This window comes from Microcaecilia unicolor, chromosome 7 (assembly GCF_901765095.1).
Source record: "Microcaecilia unicolor chromosome 7, aMicUni1.1, whole genome shotgun sequence".
In the NCBI taxonomy this organism is placed as follows: Eukaryota; Metazoa; Chordata; class Amphibia; order Gymnophiona; family Siphonopidae; genus Microcaecilia; species Microcaecilia unicolor.
In genome coordinates this window covers 272,881,904-272,899,924 of record NC_044037.1, presented here as the reverse complement: position 1 = coordinate 272,899,924, position 18,021 = coordinate 272,881,904, and the positions used below count along the sequence as shown (strand labels likewise).

The window sequence follows — 18,021 nt, the reverse complement described above, 5'->3', positions numbered from 1 at the left end:
AATTCAGCAAAATTGCTTCAGGCATTGAAAGAAGAAAAGTAGCAAAAATTCTAAACAGTCAAAGGTGAAAGAAGTAGATATTAAAGAGATTGTTTACAAAAAAAAAGCAAAATAAATGTTCTATTAATGGCCTCCAGTTCAGCTACATACAGCACACACTGACAGGTACCAATTCTCCTAATCATATAGGGCCCCATTCGCTAACATGCTTTAATAGGATTTCACATACACGTTAAATAATGTAAGACCCATGATTTTTAAAGGACCTGTTTATTGGGCGGGGGAGGGGGGATTCTATAAAGGGGTGCCCAGAGGTAGGCACCATTTAGGTCCATCAAAGGCACAGTCATACTAATAGGCACTTGTGTGAACTAGGTGCTATTCTATAAGGTAGGCCTAAGTGTCATAGTGCCTATCTGCAAGGGAGGCTTCAAATGGACAGAACATGGGTAGGCCATGGGTGTGCCTCCCAGATGGGCGCAAAGTTTATAGAATACTATAAACTACACACGTCACTTGCCGCACCTAGGCACGCCAACTTACACCTGCCATTGACATGGCATGAGGACACGTCTACACATGGGTACACCAATGCCAACCTTACGTTAGTATTCTTTAACAGAATCTTGCTGCCAAGATGCCATTAAAGAATTGGCGCTAAGTACACTGCATTGGGGCAGCTAGACTGAAGCGCCAATTTACAGAAATGCCCTTTTCACATACCTGTAAGGAAGTGCCTAGACAAACCCTAGTTCCCCTTAAGGCACGTGCTCCCAGGCTACTTTAACATACTCAAACCTTGGAAGCCTAGGTCGGAGGGAGTGGTCCAGATCAGGGAGAATAAAGCATCTGAGCATAGGAGAGTCAGAGAGACCCTGGGGGAATTGAGAGAAGACTTTTCTGCTCTGCCAACGGTGGATGAAGGTAACCTCTGTTTCCTGACAACCTCTGTTTCCTGACAGCAGTAGCTGAGGGAAGCTTCCAAACCTGGCCAGTTGTAGCTGGGGAGTCGAAGAGAAGGAATTTGACTACTATGGCCTGCAAGATGGGACAGGCCTTTATATGTAAGAGGCAGACACTACTAAAACCAAGTTTTTTGTCTGACTGTCAGGCATGTTAGAGACCAGCACTTCGAATCTGAAGAAACACATGCAGGTACGCAGATCAATTTTTTGTTTTCCTGTATCCAAATCACTGTAAGCAGTTATATTAATTACTGCATCATTTTTGTTTTGGGTTTTCTGAGTTGCATGTGATGTTTTGGAGTCTAAACGCGTATGTAGCTCTATGTGTATGTTACAGTGTAGATTAGTCACACTTTGGTTGAAGAATATATTACTTTTCACAGTAACATGACTTTTATTAAAAAGTAACTAGTAGCTGTAATATATTATTTTTACAATGCAACTTAGTCAACACAGGCAACAGGAATCTCTTTTCATAAGAACAGTCATACTGGGTCACACCAAAGGTCTATCTAGCCCAGTATCCTGTTTCTAATACTGGCCAATCCAGATCACATGTACCTGGCGAGGCCTCAAAAAGATAGCAAGATTCCATACTACTGACCCAAAAAGGAATAAGCAGTGCCTTTCCCCGCGTCTACCTTAATAACTGTTTATGGACTTTATCTCCAGGAATTTATGCAAACTTTTTTTTATACCCAGCTACCTTAACTGCTTTTACCTCTCCCTCAAGCAGACTTCTTACAAAGAGCTCTACAGTCAGTGATCGTAAATCTGAGATTCACAGCCTGAGATGGATTTGCCTGAGCCTAACAGAGCTGAGCAGCAGACAAGCTCCAGCAGTAGGCAGAGCAAGTGCAGCTAGAGAAAAGCCATATTTACGGGCATGAGCAGGAGAAAATGAAAGTGGTAAATCATGCCCTTCTTCTGGAAGCATTGTTCTTCTTTAGTAATGGGGATACTTATGTCAATGACAAAACAAATCAGGTTGGTTCTTATATCACATTCAGTGATGAGGTGAAGACAGAGATATTAACAGCAGAAATGCTAGCCAAGTGCCAAACTGGTGCCCCAGTGGCAAGTGCTGTGGACTGTCCGGCGGCAGGGCCACCGAGAGGGGTGGGGCGGGGAAATTCCCCAGGTGGTCTGTCCTCTCCTGCGTGCCGCCCAGGACTCGGATGATTACAGTAACGCGCTATCTCATTAATCCAATCATCCAGGTCCTGACTCCCGGCACACAGGAGCACTGGAGCAGGAGAGGACAGAGCGAGGGAGCAGTACAGCAGTGACTCAGAGACAGAAAGGTGCGGGGATGGGTGGCAGCGGCTGGGGGGGACATGTGCGTGCAGCAGTCCAGTCCTGCCCTTGGAATGGCTGTCTGTCTTGGTGGCCCTGCCATATGAAAACAGTGGATTTGTTTTCTGGTCATGACGACTTCCCCCTGGGTCAGCTGCGGCTAAGGATACTGGCAACACAGCGTTTGTAGTGTCTGAAGAAGGAAGTGTGTAATCACCCCACAGAAGCCAGATGTGCGGGCTTCTTTCTAAACCATATTGCATAGTTAATGCAAAATTAATGTGAACTGTTAGAGTATGGCCAGATTAACAGTTAACACAGTGGCATGACACTTACTCCCTAATTCTATTATCTTATGTACTCAATTTTACCCATAGCACACAAGTTATAGGGTAGTGGCAGTTATGTGCAACTTAATTGCTTAAGTAACTGCCCCTAGCTGGTATTCTACAAATTGAGTGCACAAAATCCAAAGTGCACAACTGCAAGGTGGCTGGGAGGGGCAGTTCAGGGATGGTGGCGTAGCCTGGGGGACGCACCAGGGGAGCGTCCGCTTCCCCAAACGGACTTCCGACAGTGACGACACCTATTTTTTACATGATCTGTCATGTTTAAAACATGCGCCGGTACCATCCGAAGTCTGCTTTTCTCTCCCCTGGCGCCTTCAAACTAGCTACGCTTCTGGTCAGGGGCATGCTTACCCAGCGATGTTCCTAGGGTGGCTGACACCCGGGGCGGAACATCGATGCGCTCCCCCCCCTGGGTGCAGCGCGACCCCCCCCCCCCCCCCCCGGCCAAAGGACACCTCCCCCCCCTGGCAAAAGAACACCCCCTGGGTGCATTTTTACTTGCTGGTGGGGTGCCGCGCGCCTCTTGGCATCGCTCGTTCCACGCTCCCTCTGCCCTGGAACAGGAATTAACCTGTTCCGAGGCAGAGTGAGCACGGAATGAGCGGAGCCGACAGGCGCGCGGCGTGCACCCAGGGCGGACTGCCCCCACCGCCCTCCCCCCTTGGCTGCAATAAGTGGTTGTTAGCACCAAATTATTGCTAGTTACCAGCCTATTACTCAAATTGTGCAATTTTGAGCACTATATCTAGAATCCAGGAGACAGTGTGCAAAATCATGTGTAAATGTTACACATGCTATTTGCCAAAAATTATGCAAAATGAGAAATGAGCTGAAAAATTCTGCAAACCAGGTAATTCATGGTGTTGCAGTAGGAAAATTATATGCTGAAAATCATATTAAGCTTTTATGGGATAAAATCCATGATGTTGAATGAAGTTTATTGCAAAGAAAATCCCAGCATAATATTATGCTTGTTATTTTAAGAGTCAATATCATTAGAAAAACTCTTAGGGCCCGATGCACAAAACGTATTGGGCCAACAGCGGGCATTTTTGACCAGTTCCAGCTGGTTTTATGATCACGGTGTTCAATGAGAAATCCACAAAGGGATCAGTGGGTTCTTTCTGTCTGCAGTAGCAGACTACGATAATGATATGCAACAAGGGACAGGAGAGATATGATTCAGACGTTTAATATAGAAACCAATATTTTCTAGAGAAGGGAAAATGGTAAAACTAGAGGACATGAATTGAGTTTGTGGGGTGGTTGACTTAGGAGTAATGTCAGAACATTGTTTTTCACGGAGAGAGTGGTTGATGCCTGGAATGCCCTCCCGAGGCAGGTAGTGGGAAAAAAAAAACGGTGGCAGAATTCAAAAAGGCGTGGGATGAACACAGAGGATCTCTAATTAGAAAATGAATGGTTTGTCGAGTGGTGCTTAGATGGCAATTCTAGCTGTAAAAACTAAGGCCGATGCTGGGCTGGCTTGTACTGTCTATGCCCTGCATATAGCAATCCAGTTTAGGATGGGCTGGATAGGGCTTCGACAGAGACTCCAGTAATTTGGAATGTGAGGACCATGCTGGGCAGAATTTTACGGTTTGTGTCCTGCAAATGACATGACAGATAGGCTGGAGTGGGCTTTGACAGCAACTCCAGTAGTTAGAACATAAGGACAGAGCCAGTTGCATAGGAGCCAACTTTTCAAAATGATTGGGAGTGCTGAAATTTTATTTTATTTTTTTTACAGGTGGTGCATTCCCCTCTCCCCCTCCCCCTTGTCCCCCCTCCCTCTCCCCCTGTCCCCCTCCCTGTCCCCCTCCACCTCCCTCCGAGTTCCAGGTCCCCCCTCCCTCCCTCCTAGTTCCAGTCCCTCCCAGTTCCAGGCCCCCTCCCTCCCTTCGAATTCCAGGCCCCCTCCCTCCCCTCTCTCTCCTTTCTCTCCCCCTCCCTCCGAGTTCCAGGGTCCTCCCTCCCTCCCAGTTCTAGGGTCCCCCCTCCCTTCTTCCCAGTTCCGGGGTCCCCTCCCTCCCTCCCAGTTCTAGGGTCCTCCCTTCCTCCCAGTTCCAGGTTCATTGTCCCCCCCTCCCAGTTCCAGGGTAGTCATCCCTCCCTCCATCCCTCCCAGTTCCAGGCCCCCTCTCTCCGAATTTTAAAAGTCATCCTGACTTACCTTGTCGGGGTTACGACGGCCGGCAGCAGCGATAAAAAGCGTGCAGGCTTGGCACTTACTTCAGTTTTCCCTTCTCTGTCTCTCAGCTCTGGTCCCGTCCTCATTTCCTGTTTCCACAAGGACGGGACCAGAGCTGAGAGACAGAGAAGGGAAAACTGAAGTGCTGAGCCTGCACGCTTTTTACCACTGCTGCTGGCCGCCATAACCCCAACGAGGTAAGTCAGGATGACTTAAAATTTGGAGGGGGGGCCTAGAACTGGAAGGGAGGGAGGAAGGAAGGGACGACGACCCTGGAACTCGGATGGAGGGGGGACCCTGGAACTGGGAGCAAGGGAGGGAGGGGAGATGCTGGAACTGGGAGGGAGGGGGAATGGACGACGACCCTGGAACTCTGAGGGAGGGAGGAAACGAACTTCCAGTGGGTGAATATTGAGGGTGCTCGAGCACCCACAGCACCCACGGAGTTGCACCTATGGCCAGTTGGACTTCTACGGTTTATGTCCCAGAAACACCAAAGAAAGACCACAATCAAGTATATAATTTTACATTCATTGTTGATTTTAATGTTGAGTTGATAACGAATGTGACTGTTGGGCAGACTGGATAGACCATTCAGGTCTTTATCTGCTGTCACTTAATATGTTACTAAGTTAAATTCATTACAAGTAGCTCATTGTTATGAGAGATGCACAGCCGTTTGCGAGCAATGCACAAAAAGGAACGCTTACCTTGTACAAGGGCATTTAATGGGAGGACAGAAGCTGTCATAGCAGGTCCTTTGCAGTTACTGGCAGGTACTCCACCTAACCCAGGCCGACCAGCATCGCCTCCAGCCACCCCGTGGGTCTTCTACCGCTCCTGTCCACTTCGCTCTTCTCCCTCCCTCATGGCTTCGTGCATGTATGAAAGCTTGTGTGGAAAAAAGCTACACATGGCTTTCATACACACAAAATAAATGATGCAAGAAACTGTTTTGGGCACATCTCTGAAAAATGTCATGTAAAGTCTCCCGGGTGAAAGCACGTCCATCCTGGAAGACATTGTTGAGTGCATGGAGTGCACAAATCTCATGGCACTATTTCTCATGGTAAATCTGAAGGGGTGCCTGAGGCTTTGATTTCAATTTATCACCTTTCCATGGCATACAATTCGTTATTGACCCCACAGGATCATTCCTGTAATCTCCTACAGTTGCAAGAGCACATATTCCAGTATTCTCAGTTTGTTTAACAGCTGCTTTCCTTCAGCAAAAACCTTCCACTTTGGCTGTTCAGGGCATACGCAGAGCAGCCACGCATACCGACTGATTGCTATGCGCATTTGCATGCGATTTGCAATCGCTCGCTATTTTGACCTTAGTAAATTTTATCGAGGTGGAAATAGTCAGCAGTTCTTGCTGGGGACTTTTGTGCATCTGGCCCTTATAGAGCTCCTCTCTACCCCCTCCCCCTTCATGCACCATCCTCTGATGCCCTATCACTGACTGGCACCTCTTCCACTCACTCCAGTAACTGCTTGTTCTTCCTAGCCTGCAACCCTCCTCCCCCAGCTCTTCTCTTAGCCGCCACCATTTCTGCCACACTGTGGTTTCCTGTCTCACCAAGCCAACTTCTTACTTGTCTCCTCCACTGAATCTTTATAGACACCTCTGCATGCATCTCCCTCCTGCAGCCTTATCTAGGTTGAAATAAAACTGGTGCCTCCATTAGCACTACTACCCCCAAACCTTCTCTTTCTTAAACTCATTATTTGACTCTAAAACATGTCTTAGATTTTCCCCAGTAACTCCCCATTTCTCATTCATACATCAGCAAGAGAAATGAAAGGCTAAAGGGTCATGGATTTGATATACTGCCTTTCTATCGTACAAAACAAAAAAATATATATATTAGAGAATTATCTTGGAGTAACTCTATACCATTTTATGTTGTATAAGGTAGAGGTCTCATATGATCTCCACGGCTGGTTTCACTTCACTCCCTCGGTGAACCTCTATCCGTGTATCTTTCTAATCATAGACTCTTCCCCCAACCTACCTATGCTGAAATAACTATATCTCGTTTACTCTTATTATTGCATAGATATATATCATTAGTGGCTGCATGACACTTATCTGTATGGACCGGTGTGCTCATAAGCCCCGACAGGTGGCATAGCACCAGATTGTTTGAAGTGTCCTCTTACTGCCTATCGTACAAGCAAAGCGGTTTACATATTATTTGCAGGTACTTCCTCTGTCCCTAGTGGGCTCACAATCTAAGTTTTGTACCTGGGGTAATGGAGGGTTAAGTGACTTGCCCAAGGACACAAGCAGTGCCAGTGGATTTGAACCCTAGTCTACCTGGTTAACAGCCTGTTGCTTTAACCACTACGCTACTATATACCAGTGCGTTTTTTCTAGCAAAAAAGGTGCCGGTACTCAAATGCCAAGCCATCCTTCAGGGGCGGGGTGATCACTGAGGCACCCGCCCCAACAATAGCCAGGCCCCCTGCAACCAGTCACTGAATCTATGGCCAGGCAGAATTGGTGTGTAGAGCCTGAGCTCTTTCATTAAAACTTGCTGACCATGGGTCAAATTTAATGGAAAAGGTGCCTGTACTCAGTACCCCCAAGTACCCCCTCAAAAAAAGCCCTGCTATATACAGATATGCATACCAACAAAACCTGAACTGATATCAATGCATTTATTTCTTTTTAAATGCAGGTAAAAGTCTGAAGATCCAAACCTGGATTTGAAAAATGTGTAAAATGTGTTTACATTGTGGTGTAGATGAAAAGTGAATGGTAATAGACTGCTGTCAGTACCTCCCCCTCCCCCCCCCCCCCCCCCCAAAAAAAAGGGGCATATTCAAAGCAGCAGAATGAAAATGACACTTGGCTACACTTTTCAAGAAGAAATCACAGAAACAAATGATTTTCTGATGCAAAACGTTCTGTTGACAGAAATCTTTCAGATTCAATAGATGTGAAAAAAAAAACCCTGCACAATAGAATGAGACCAATTCACCAAGCAGAGTACTCCATTTTTTTCTTATTTACCGTACAATTTAGGAGCATACGTCTGCAAAAAGTTGAAACTATTGAGTTATTTGGAAAAAACAAATTGTGTGACTTTGGCTATGACCAAGATGACTTTTTGAATTATGAATCTTATAATACCATTACATGCACCATGTTATTTATTTAGATTTTGCTCACACCTTTTTCAGTAGTAGCTCAAGGTGAGTTACATTCAGGTACTCTGGATATTTCTCTGTCCCAGGAGGGCTCACGATCTAAGTTTGTACCTGAGGCAATAGAGGGTTAAGTGACTTGCCCAAGATCACAAGGAGCAGCAGTGGGATTTGAACTGGCCACCTCTGGATTATAAAACTGGGCTGCTAACCACTAGGCCACTCCTCCTTTTAAATGTGGGGGGAGGGGGGATGGGGTGCTGAGGGCAGAGACAAAGTTGTTATTTTATAAGTTTACTCTGTAGGGACAAGTTAGATCACAAATCAGATGCATTTTCTTACCCAACAAACATCTATTCATGTTCTCCTTCGCAATAACTAATTACAGACTTAAAGCAAAATCCAAGTCTGGTGAAGATACAAAAATTATAAATGAGTTTGGCAGCTTGCCAGTTCTAAAATTACAAAACAAAAATGCCAGTTCCAGTTGACTGATAGTTTGAGACTAGAAAAAAACTTTCATAAAAAGCCTTGTTAGGTTTAATAGTACAGCTAAACAATTATAGTGATGAACACATTGAGAGACAAGAGTAGCTCATCAGATTTCTAAAAATGAGTTAGAAAAGCCAGAATAAAAAGCTACACTAAGCATTCATCTTTAGTTTAACTTATCCAGCTTTCTATAGCATCCATCCTCATGCACACTAAGGTGGTTCACAGTACTCACCTCCATTAGGATGGGTCATCCTGAACAGGAAATTCCAGAAGAAATGGCTAAAATTTAAGGGGCCCTTTTACTAAGCTGTGTAAGCACCTACGTGCGTCCAACGTGTGCTGAAACAGAGTTACCATCCGACTACTGCATGGCTCTTATGGTAATTTCATATTTGGCGTGCGTCCGATACATGCGTCTGAAAAATATTTTTTTTTATTTTCGGGCACGCGTAATGGACGTGCGGCAAGTGGCATTTGACGGACGTAAGTCATTACTGCCCGGTTACCGTGTGAGTCCTTATCGCTAGGTCAAAGGCTGGCGGTCAGGTCTCAGACCCAAAATGGACGCGCTGCAATTTTCATTTTGCTGTAAGTCCATTTTTGCAAACATTTTAAAAAAGGCATTTTTTACAGGCGCGCTGAAAAATGGAACGGCGCACACTCAAAACACATGCCTACACTACCGCAAGCCATTTTTCAGCACACCTTTGTGAAAGGACCCCTAAGACTTTGAACTTCCCAAATGTATGTGTGACTGTGTGTGTGTGTATATATATCTATGTATACATATGTGTATGTATTTGTGTATGTGTGTGTGAATATATATATACACACAGTGCACTCCATTTAAGTGCATGTCAGATAAGCGCATGCTCTGTTTAACTGCATGACGTACTTCAGTTCCGTTTTTGGCGCCATCAATTTCTATGGGGACAAACTTCGGTTTAGCACACCACTGATAAGTGCAAGATTCGCTTATATGCATGGTTTAAGACCGCTCCTCTGCAGGAAAGACTCCGCATAAGCGCACGCATGGAATAGGGAAGCCGATTGGCACGTGACAAAGGGGTGATAAATTTGAAATCTCATTGGTTAACTGCCACAGGCAGAATAAGCGAAAGAAAGTTGTTAGAGTGTACACTGGAGTCATTGTTGTCATCGTGCAACTGTAAGACTTTAACACTGGCTGAATGAATAGAAGTTCTTAAATAATTAGAAAACAAAGTCAAGCATCTATTGCTAAAGAATATGGTGTCAATCCCAGTCAAATTTCACGTATCTTGAAGCAGAAAGATCAGCTTCTGGAAGACTGGCAAAACAATACAAATCCACAATGGAAATGTAAACGGGCGGGAAAAACTGAGGATGTAGAAGATGCTCTTCGGTGGTTTCCCAAGTCAGGAGCGGACAGTTTCCTGTAAGTGGTCCACTGCTTATGGACAAAGCTAATCAGCTAGCTGAAAGTCTTGGACTAACGGAATTCAAAGCCACTGTTGGATGGTTGGAAAGATGGAAGGAGAGGAACAACATAAAATTCAAGACACAGCATGGTGAAAAACAAGACGCTGATGACTTTGGTGCTGAAAATTGGGTTGATTCAGTTCTTCTTACCATCTTGAATGAGTTTGCACCTCGTGACATTTTCAATGCTGATGAAAACTGTCTCTACTTGCGAGCGATTCCTGATGGAACACTTGCATTCAAACAAGCTGAAACTACAGGAAGCAAAACGTCGAAGGACCGACTGACGATCCTCCTTTGCTGCAATATGGATGGGAGTGAGAAGTTGGAACCACTCGTCATTGTAAAGAGCAAACAGCCCCGTTGCTTCAAGAATGTTAAGCGACTTCCTGTGTCATACGAGGCTAACGCAAATTCATGGATGACTGGGGAAATTTGGAAGCAGTGGCTAAAGAAGTTAGACACTAGAATGTGGGCACAAAAGCATCAGATTTTGTTGCTTTGTGATAATTATGCTGCACACAGTGATGATGTCAAGCTGTCTAACGTCAAGGTGGTCTTCCTGCCACCAAACACTACCTCTCTGATCCAACCTATGGATCAGGGCATAATAGCCAATTTAAAAAAAAACACATTATTGGGCTCTTGTGCTACCTCGTCTGATGAGCGTTATTTATTTATTTGTAACATTTGTATCCCACATTTTCCCACCCACTAGCAAGCTCAATGTGGCTTACATATTACTGTAAAGGCAATCGCCAAGTCCAGTGGGGGTAGACAAATACGATTTGAAGTAAGGGTCAGGTAAGGGGAGGGTATTAATGTACAATAAGGATCAAAGATAGTAAGGAAGATATAATGTCCAATACAATCTAAGGTTTTGTTGTGTTGCGCAGTTGAGGCATTTAAGTTGGGTCGGTTGAGTAGGCCTTTCAGAACAGGTAGGTGTTTAATGATCTCCTGAAGTTTAGATGGTCATAGATCATTTTCATAGTCTTTGGTAATGCATTCCACATTTATGTGCCTAAATAAGAGAAATTAGATGCATAAGTTGATTAACATCTGAGTCCTATGCAGCTTGGATAATGGAGGTTCAAATAAGTACGTGATGCTCTGGTCCTGTTTCTGATCGGAAGATCTATCAAGTCAACCATGTAACCTGGGGTTTCATCATAGATAATCTTGTGGACCAAAGAGCAAATTTTGAAGTAATGGATGACCAGACTGGCAAGGATAAACATGCTGTTGAACTGGCTCATAACCTATCACTGTTGGATTCCCTACATATGCAGAAAGAAGCCTGGAATCATGTTCCACAGGCATCCACAGTGAACTGCTACAAGTGGACAAGCTTTGTTAAGGATGTGGAGAGGGACGAAAGAGATGCAGCTGTTGAAACACGTCAGATGAACAGGCTATTGAAATCCCAGACGGTGTTACTGAAGAGGAGTTTCATCACTACGTAGCTGTTGATTACGACCTACAAACAGCTGACGACAGCACTGATGTCGAGATATGCGCCTACACGCAGGCACATGCTGACGAAATTCAACAACCTCCTGTCACTTTTGCAAGAGCGCTGGAGAGTCTCAACACCGTGCGGGCCTATCTGGAGGCCACTGGATGTTGGTACTATGACAGTTTTTACCATCTGGCAGACGTAGTCTTTGGAACTCACAGACACAATAGTGTACAGAGGACTATGACTGATTACTTCAAGTAAGCCTAACGTCAGTTAACGGAGACTGTATAACGTCAGTTAACGGAGACTGTATACTGTATGTATAATAAACAGTACTGTACATATGTTTATCAGATGTCAAGCTTATTTGGGTCACAACGGTTAAGTGCACGCTCCGGTTAACTGCATGCATTTCTTTGGTCCCAGACCCTTGCACTTAAGCAGATTGCACTAATATATATATATATATATATATATATATATATATATATATATACAGTGGGGGAAATAAGTATTTGATCCCTTGCTGATTTTGTAAGTTTGCCCACTGACAAAGACATGAGCAGCCCATAATTGAAGGGTAGGTTATTGGTAACAGTGAGAGATAGCACATCACAAATTAAATCCGGAAAATCACATTGTGGAAAGTATATGAATTTATTTGCATTCTGCAGAGGGAAATAAGTATTTAATCCCTCTGGCAAACAAGACCTAATACTTGGTGGCAAAACCCTTGTTGGCAAGCACAGCGGTCAGACGTCTTCTGTAGTTGATGATGAGGTTTGCACACATGTCAGGAGGAATTTTGGTCCACTCCTCTTTGCAGATCATCTCTAAATCATTAAGAGTTCTGGGCTGTCGCTTGGCAACTCGCAGCTTCAGCTCCCTCCATAAGTTTTCAATGGGATTAAGGTCTGGTGACTGGCTAGGCCACTCCATGACCCTAATGTGCTTCTTCCTGAGCCACTCCTTTGTTGCCTTGGCTGTATGTTTTGGGTCATTGTCGTGCTGGAAGACCCAGCCACGACCCATTTTTAAGGCCCTGGCGGAGGGAAGGAGGTTGTCACTCAGAATTGTACGGTACATGGCCCCATCCATTCTCCCATTGATGCGGTGAAGTAGTCCTGTGCCCTTAGCAGAGAAACACCCCCAAAACATAACATTTCCACCTCCATGCTTGACAGTGGGGACGGTGTTCTTTGGGTCATAGGCAGCATTTCTCTTCCTCCAAACACGGCGAGTTGAGTTCATGCCAAAGAGCTCAATTTTTGTCTCATCTGACCACAGCACCTTCTCCCAATCACTCTCGGCATCATCCAGGTGTTCACTGGCAAACTTCAGACGGGCCGTCACATGTGCCTTCCGGAGCAGGGGGACCTTGCGGGCACTGCAGGATTGCAATCCGTTATGTCGTAATGTGTTACCAATGGTTTTCGTGGTGACAGTGGTCCCAGCTGCCTTGAGATCATTGACAAGTTCCCCCCTTGTAGTTGTAGGCTGATTTCTAACCTTCCTCATGATCAAGGATACCCCACAAGGTGAGATTTTGCGTGGAGCCCCAGATCTTTGTCGATTGACAGTCATTTTGTACTTCTTCCATTTTCTTACTATGGCACCAACAGTTGTCTCCTTCTCGCCCAGCGTCTTACTGATGGTTTTGTAGCCCATTCCAGCCTTGTGCAGGTGTATGATCTTGTCCCTGACATCCTTAGACAGCTCCTTGCTCTTGGCCATTTTGTAGAGGTTAGAGTCTGACTGATTCACTGAGTCTGTGGACAGGTGTCTTTCATACAGGTGACCATTGCCGACAGCTGTCTGTCATGCAGGTAACGAGTTGATTTGGAGCATCTACCTGGTCTGTAGGGGCCAGATCTCTTACTGGTTGGTGGGGGATCAAATACTTATTTCCCTCTGCAGAATGCAAATAAATTCATATACTTTCCACAATGTGATTTTCCGGATTTAATTTGTGATGTGCTATCTCTCACTGTTACCAATAACCTACCCTTCAATTATGGGCTGCTCATGTCTTTGTCAGTGGGCAAACTTACAAAATCAGCAAGGGATCAAATACTTATTTCCCCCACTGTATATATATATATATATATATATATATATACTGTATATATATATATATATATATATATATATATATATATATATATACATACATATCTGAGCTCTCTCTCTCTCTCTCTCGTTTTCATTTTTCTATCGTAAATACAATGAGCAAAGGATTGGCAAATGCACATGGTCTCATGCCTATATGATTGTACTATTAAAATTTGGTGTTACTGTTAAATTTCCCCACTGACCTCATAAAGGAAGGATAATTCTAGAAAGCTACTCAGAGAAAGACTGAGTTACTCCAATCAAAAGGTATCACTCCCCCCCCCCCCCCCACAGCTTTTTTCATGTTGACCCTTAATTCTAAGTACAGTAGAAATAGATATTGAATCTGTATTGTTCTTGTGTGCTTATATGAAACCATGAGTAGCTAGGACTGTGCATCTGTTAGTGTACATTTGGTTCAATAGCACACCTTAGAGGCTTAAAACACTCTAAATGGATTTACTATGTTAACCTGATTTTAACATGCATTGAAAAACCTTATTAAAACAAATGCTTAAAAAAAAACTACATGAAAATCAGGGGGGTGGGGGGGGGAGGTTCAAAAGTGCCACAAACAGGAGCTGAAAATTATTTCCAGGCACTACCAGCCCACTCTCCAACAATAAGAGAAAGGAGATTAGCTGAACCATCCATTTGCAGTGAGCAAGAATCTAACCAATGGGAACTAAGCAAGTTTTAACAGAAGTCACCGAACTGCCAGGATCAACTGGTTTCATTTCCAGAAACTGGGACACTTCAGGAAGGCAACAGACACTAGTAGCTCTGCGACGTAATGCCATGACTGACCCTGATCAGTGAAAAAGATCTATTCCATCCACAGTGAAGCCCGAGGCAGTAATTCTGCTAAACCTAATCTGAAATGAAGCTTAAGAAAAGCAACAATCACTTTTGTGAGCACACTGCCAAGATGAATTTTACTTTGATACACCAAGTAGCTGTTTATGGATTGGTAGAATAACCGAATGCTAAATAAACAAACTATTTATTATTTTAAGCAGATTTTAGAGGGACAATCTAACAGTCAACCACATATTTGCTTTGGATTTCTACTTATCCAATTTCATCCCTCTGAATGAAAGAGTCTCTCAAACTACATTTTGTGCCTGACTCAGAAAAAAATGAGGTCACCAAGTTTCTCTGATGCTCACAATACCCTAGAAAGAGTTGTACTCAACTGGCATATAATGAAACAGCAGGAATACATCAAAGTGAAAGCCTTCACTCAAGCTATTTAAGTACGTCATGTAATCATTTAAAATTAATTAATTTCTTATATGCCATCTGCAAGCCAGAAAGCTATCAGAACTGTGTATACTCAAGTACAGTGGGTAATTTTCTATCCCTGAAGGGCTCACAATCTGAGTTTGTACCTGAGGCAGTAGAGGTTAAGTGACTAGACCATAATCTTCATCAACCTCCAAACTAAGTGTGTGCATCAGAATTGACACATTTTCCCATGACTTTATATCTCTGGTTTGCAATTAAGATGGTGTGGTTTTCTTCATGAGTCGAATAGTAGCAAATGCATCTTAAACCTCCTGGACTGCCCAGCTCTGCAGACATCAGTTCCCAATGTGGAGATAAAGCCTTATCCAACTTGAGTGAAAATGGAAGATGTATTCACACACCAACCTCTAGTGTTTTTCTCTGGCAAACAAAAATCACAATCGGAGAGTCTTTGTCTATTGAAATAAATGCCAGCGTTGCATTTTTTTTTTTAACTGCTTGGTGTTAGGAAAGCAAGTCTCCCTCAGTATGAAATAACTTAATTAGTCAACGTGAAAAGTATAACTTCTCTTTACAGCTTTAAAGGTTTCTTACAGCTGTACTGCATTATGCTTCATCCCTATTTTGCTGGTAGTACACGAAAGTAAATTCATACCATGAATATTCAATGTCAGTGTTTGTACAGGCAGACAGAAACTTAGTTTAATCTAGCATTCACACCCGTTTATGAAAACTATATCCACACAAGGGTCCTTTTACTATCACACACCCATCCCCCATCATATAATAGGCTTTTTTTTTTTTTCAAAATCTGCTGCAGAAAAAAAGTAAGGGCTACTGGTCACAAGCTAGTGAGCAGGGCCAGGCTTCCTATTCTATTTATATGGTAGCAGCTGCACAAGATTAAAGAAACTATTTTTTTTTTTTAAATACAGATAAATATAGTTTAAGGCAGAATGCTGATTAAAACAGACGTCAGGCTTTGCTAGGTATAAAGTGCCTTTTTTAATGATCTTATGTTAGTCATCCATCTGTTGATGGAGTTAGGTGGGTGGGAGGGAGGATTTTTGTCCTATCATAAAGCACCTATTATCAGATCTGCAATTTTTGCATATGCCACTTTGATGTTTTGTATTTGATGCACACAACCCAAAGCTTCTAATACCAATTCGAACCCTTTCAGGATGCTAAGCTGCGTTTTGGCTCCCCGACTCTCTTTTGCCAATTGATATTCCTCTCCAACTCTATGAAGCATATCTGGCCACCTTTCTAAGAAAAAGCAGCCAGCAGCCTCACGTTTGCCTTGCAGTCTAACATGCCGCCTTTTTTTTTTTCTGTCCTGCTCGATTGCATACCATTAAATGTTTCAGAAACATCAAAAGCAGGAAGAAAATGACTTTAACACTCAGACAATTCCCCTGAAAACGGTACGTGTGAGCTTATCATGCTCTTTTCATCCCCCACTTCAAGCAACCAGCTGCTAAAATTCACTGGCAAAACAGAGAGAGAGAGAATTAGGGGGGTTTTGTATACTGAGCATACAGCACCATCTCTGGCAGGAACAGTCTGCACCTCGCTCAGGCTTTTCCTCTCCAGAGTGCCGTAATTATCCAGTGACCTAACAGCAGACAGCCTCTGCTTCTAACTGATGTAAATACGACATACCTCTCGTTCTCCACAATTTGGGGTGGGGGGAGGGAGAATTTAAGCCATTCATATAGAATGGGTGAATGAGTCCAAAGCCTAAGTATTTCACTGAAAAAGCAAAGGGGTGGGAGAGATCTGTTAAAGCTATGCGAGGAGTGGGGGGGGGGGGGGGGTCGCAATACACTTAACATTCACAACCCACAGCAACATCTTGATTTTTTTTTAATGCAAATACCCCCTTAGCAAAACAGTGCCCCAAGTGCCCCAACAGTCCAACAATTCAGCCTTGCTTAAGGTCACCGACTGCTGTTTAATCCGAAGGAGCTGGTCAGTTACATGATGCAGCAGGCAGCAAAGTAACCACATCACTCAGCGTGCGATGTGGCTACACTTCTGACTTTTTAAAGCATGACTCGGAAACATGAGATGCCCGTTTGCCGGTGTGACTGTATTTATTTTTCTTTCCATTCAACCCACCCCCTCCTCTTTTTTTTGTTCGGGGGGGGGGGGGAAGAGAGAGAGATGCAGGACTTGGAGACACCCCACTGACCTGTCGCCTTCAACATTTTGGAGCCATGCCATGCCAGAGAATACGTCCCCCAGTTATTTGCTACAACTTAAGCATGAGTCTTTTGCTAAAACCAAACGCATCCCCAGGAAACCTACAAGGTGCAGAATGTTTTCAAATACCTACAACCAGGACAGAAAAAAAAAAATGTAAAGACTTGCCAAACTGTTACCTGTTCCTGCTGAGCCTGGTTTCCCCTGCCCATGCTAGGCTGGTCCTTCATGGCTGTCATTGTAGATCGTACTGGCTCACTTCCTCACTGCTACTTCAGTCTCATAGACCTCACTTGGCACGAATTGCATGTCAAAGCTTCTGTTTTATGTTTACTGTGTCTTTTTTTTTTCTTTCTTTTCCTTTCAAATTGTAGCAAGATCGAGCATCAGAAAACGAGTTATTGCAACCAAACCCACCCAGCAGCAGCTTCTACCCACTTCCCACTAGAGCCTCTCTGAAGCACAGGCAGGAGATGCGGTAAAAATAAGAATTAAAGAAGAGAAGCACAGAGAGGGCAAATCCCAGCAAAAGCGCTCAGCCCTCGGAAAGGTCTGCAAGAGGCAGACACCCAGCATGTGAATGCGATCGCTGACTGTCCTGCACCTCGGCAGTGCTGGGGAAATCACATGCTGCAGTCTGCAATGCCCGGTGCAGGCAGAGCTGTGCACCGCCTGCTCTGCACAGCCCTGGCTGAGGCAGGTACAGCGCCGGCCCGGAATCCCCGCGCGGAGGATTCTTCCTGCACTGCTCCGCCGACGGGGCACAGCCCGAGCCCAAATACAGCCTCAACTTTGCTTTGCCGGCTCGGTGCACTTAACAAAGCCAGGCTGACTCCTGTCAGACTGCAGCACAGCCCACCTGCTCGCTTTCCAGCTGACGTCTGCCTCTGCTTAAGCGCCTTCCTTCCCTCCCACCCCGCTCTTTCACTCTGTGATGGCTCTTCGGGTGATTTGATGCACGGCCAGATAAAGACTTGTTGCTTCAAGTGTCAGTTAGACCTATCCTTCCTGACTGAGAGGGAAAAAAAAGGAAACTTCAGTTAACAGACTGGATTTCCCAGCCCTGTTACTCTTTGA

General features: G+C 44.4%; 1 protein-coding gene across 1 annotated transcript in view; it reads right to left on the bottom strand.

Moving 5' to 3' along the window:
- Positions 1 to 17,545, bottom strand: part of DPP10 (dipeptidyl peptidase like 10) — a 744,229-nt gene extending 726,684 nt beyond the window's left edge. Inside the window, 1 exon segment of the mRNA XM_030210103.1 lies at positions 17,124 to 17,545. Coding sequence (XP_030065963.1) covers positions 17,124 to 17,183 — 60 coding nt within the window. The 5' untranslated portion in view covers positions 17,184 to 17,545.
- Positions 17,546 to 18,021: the final 476 nt, after the last annotated feature.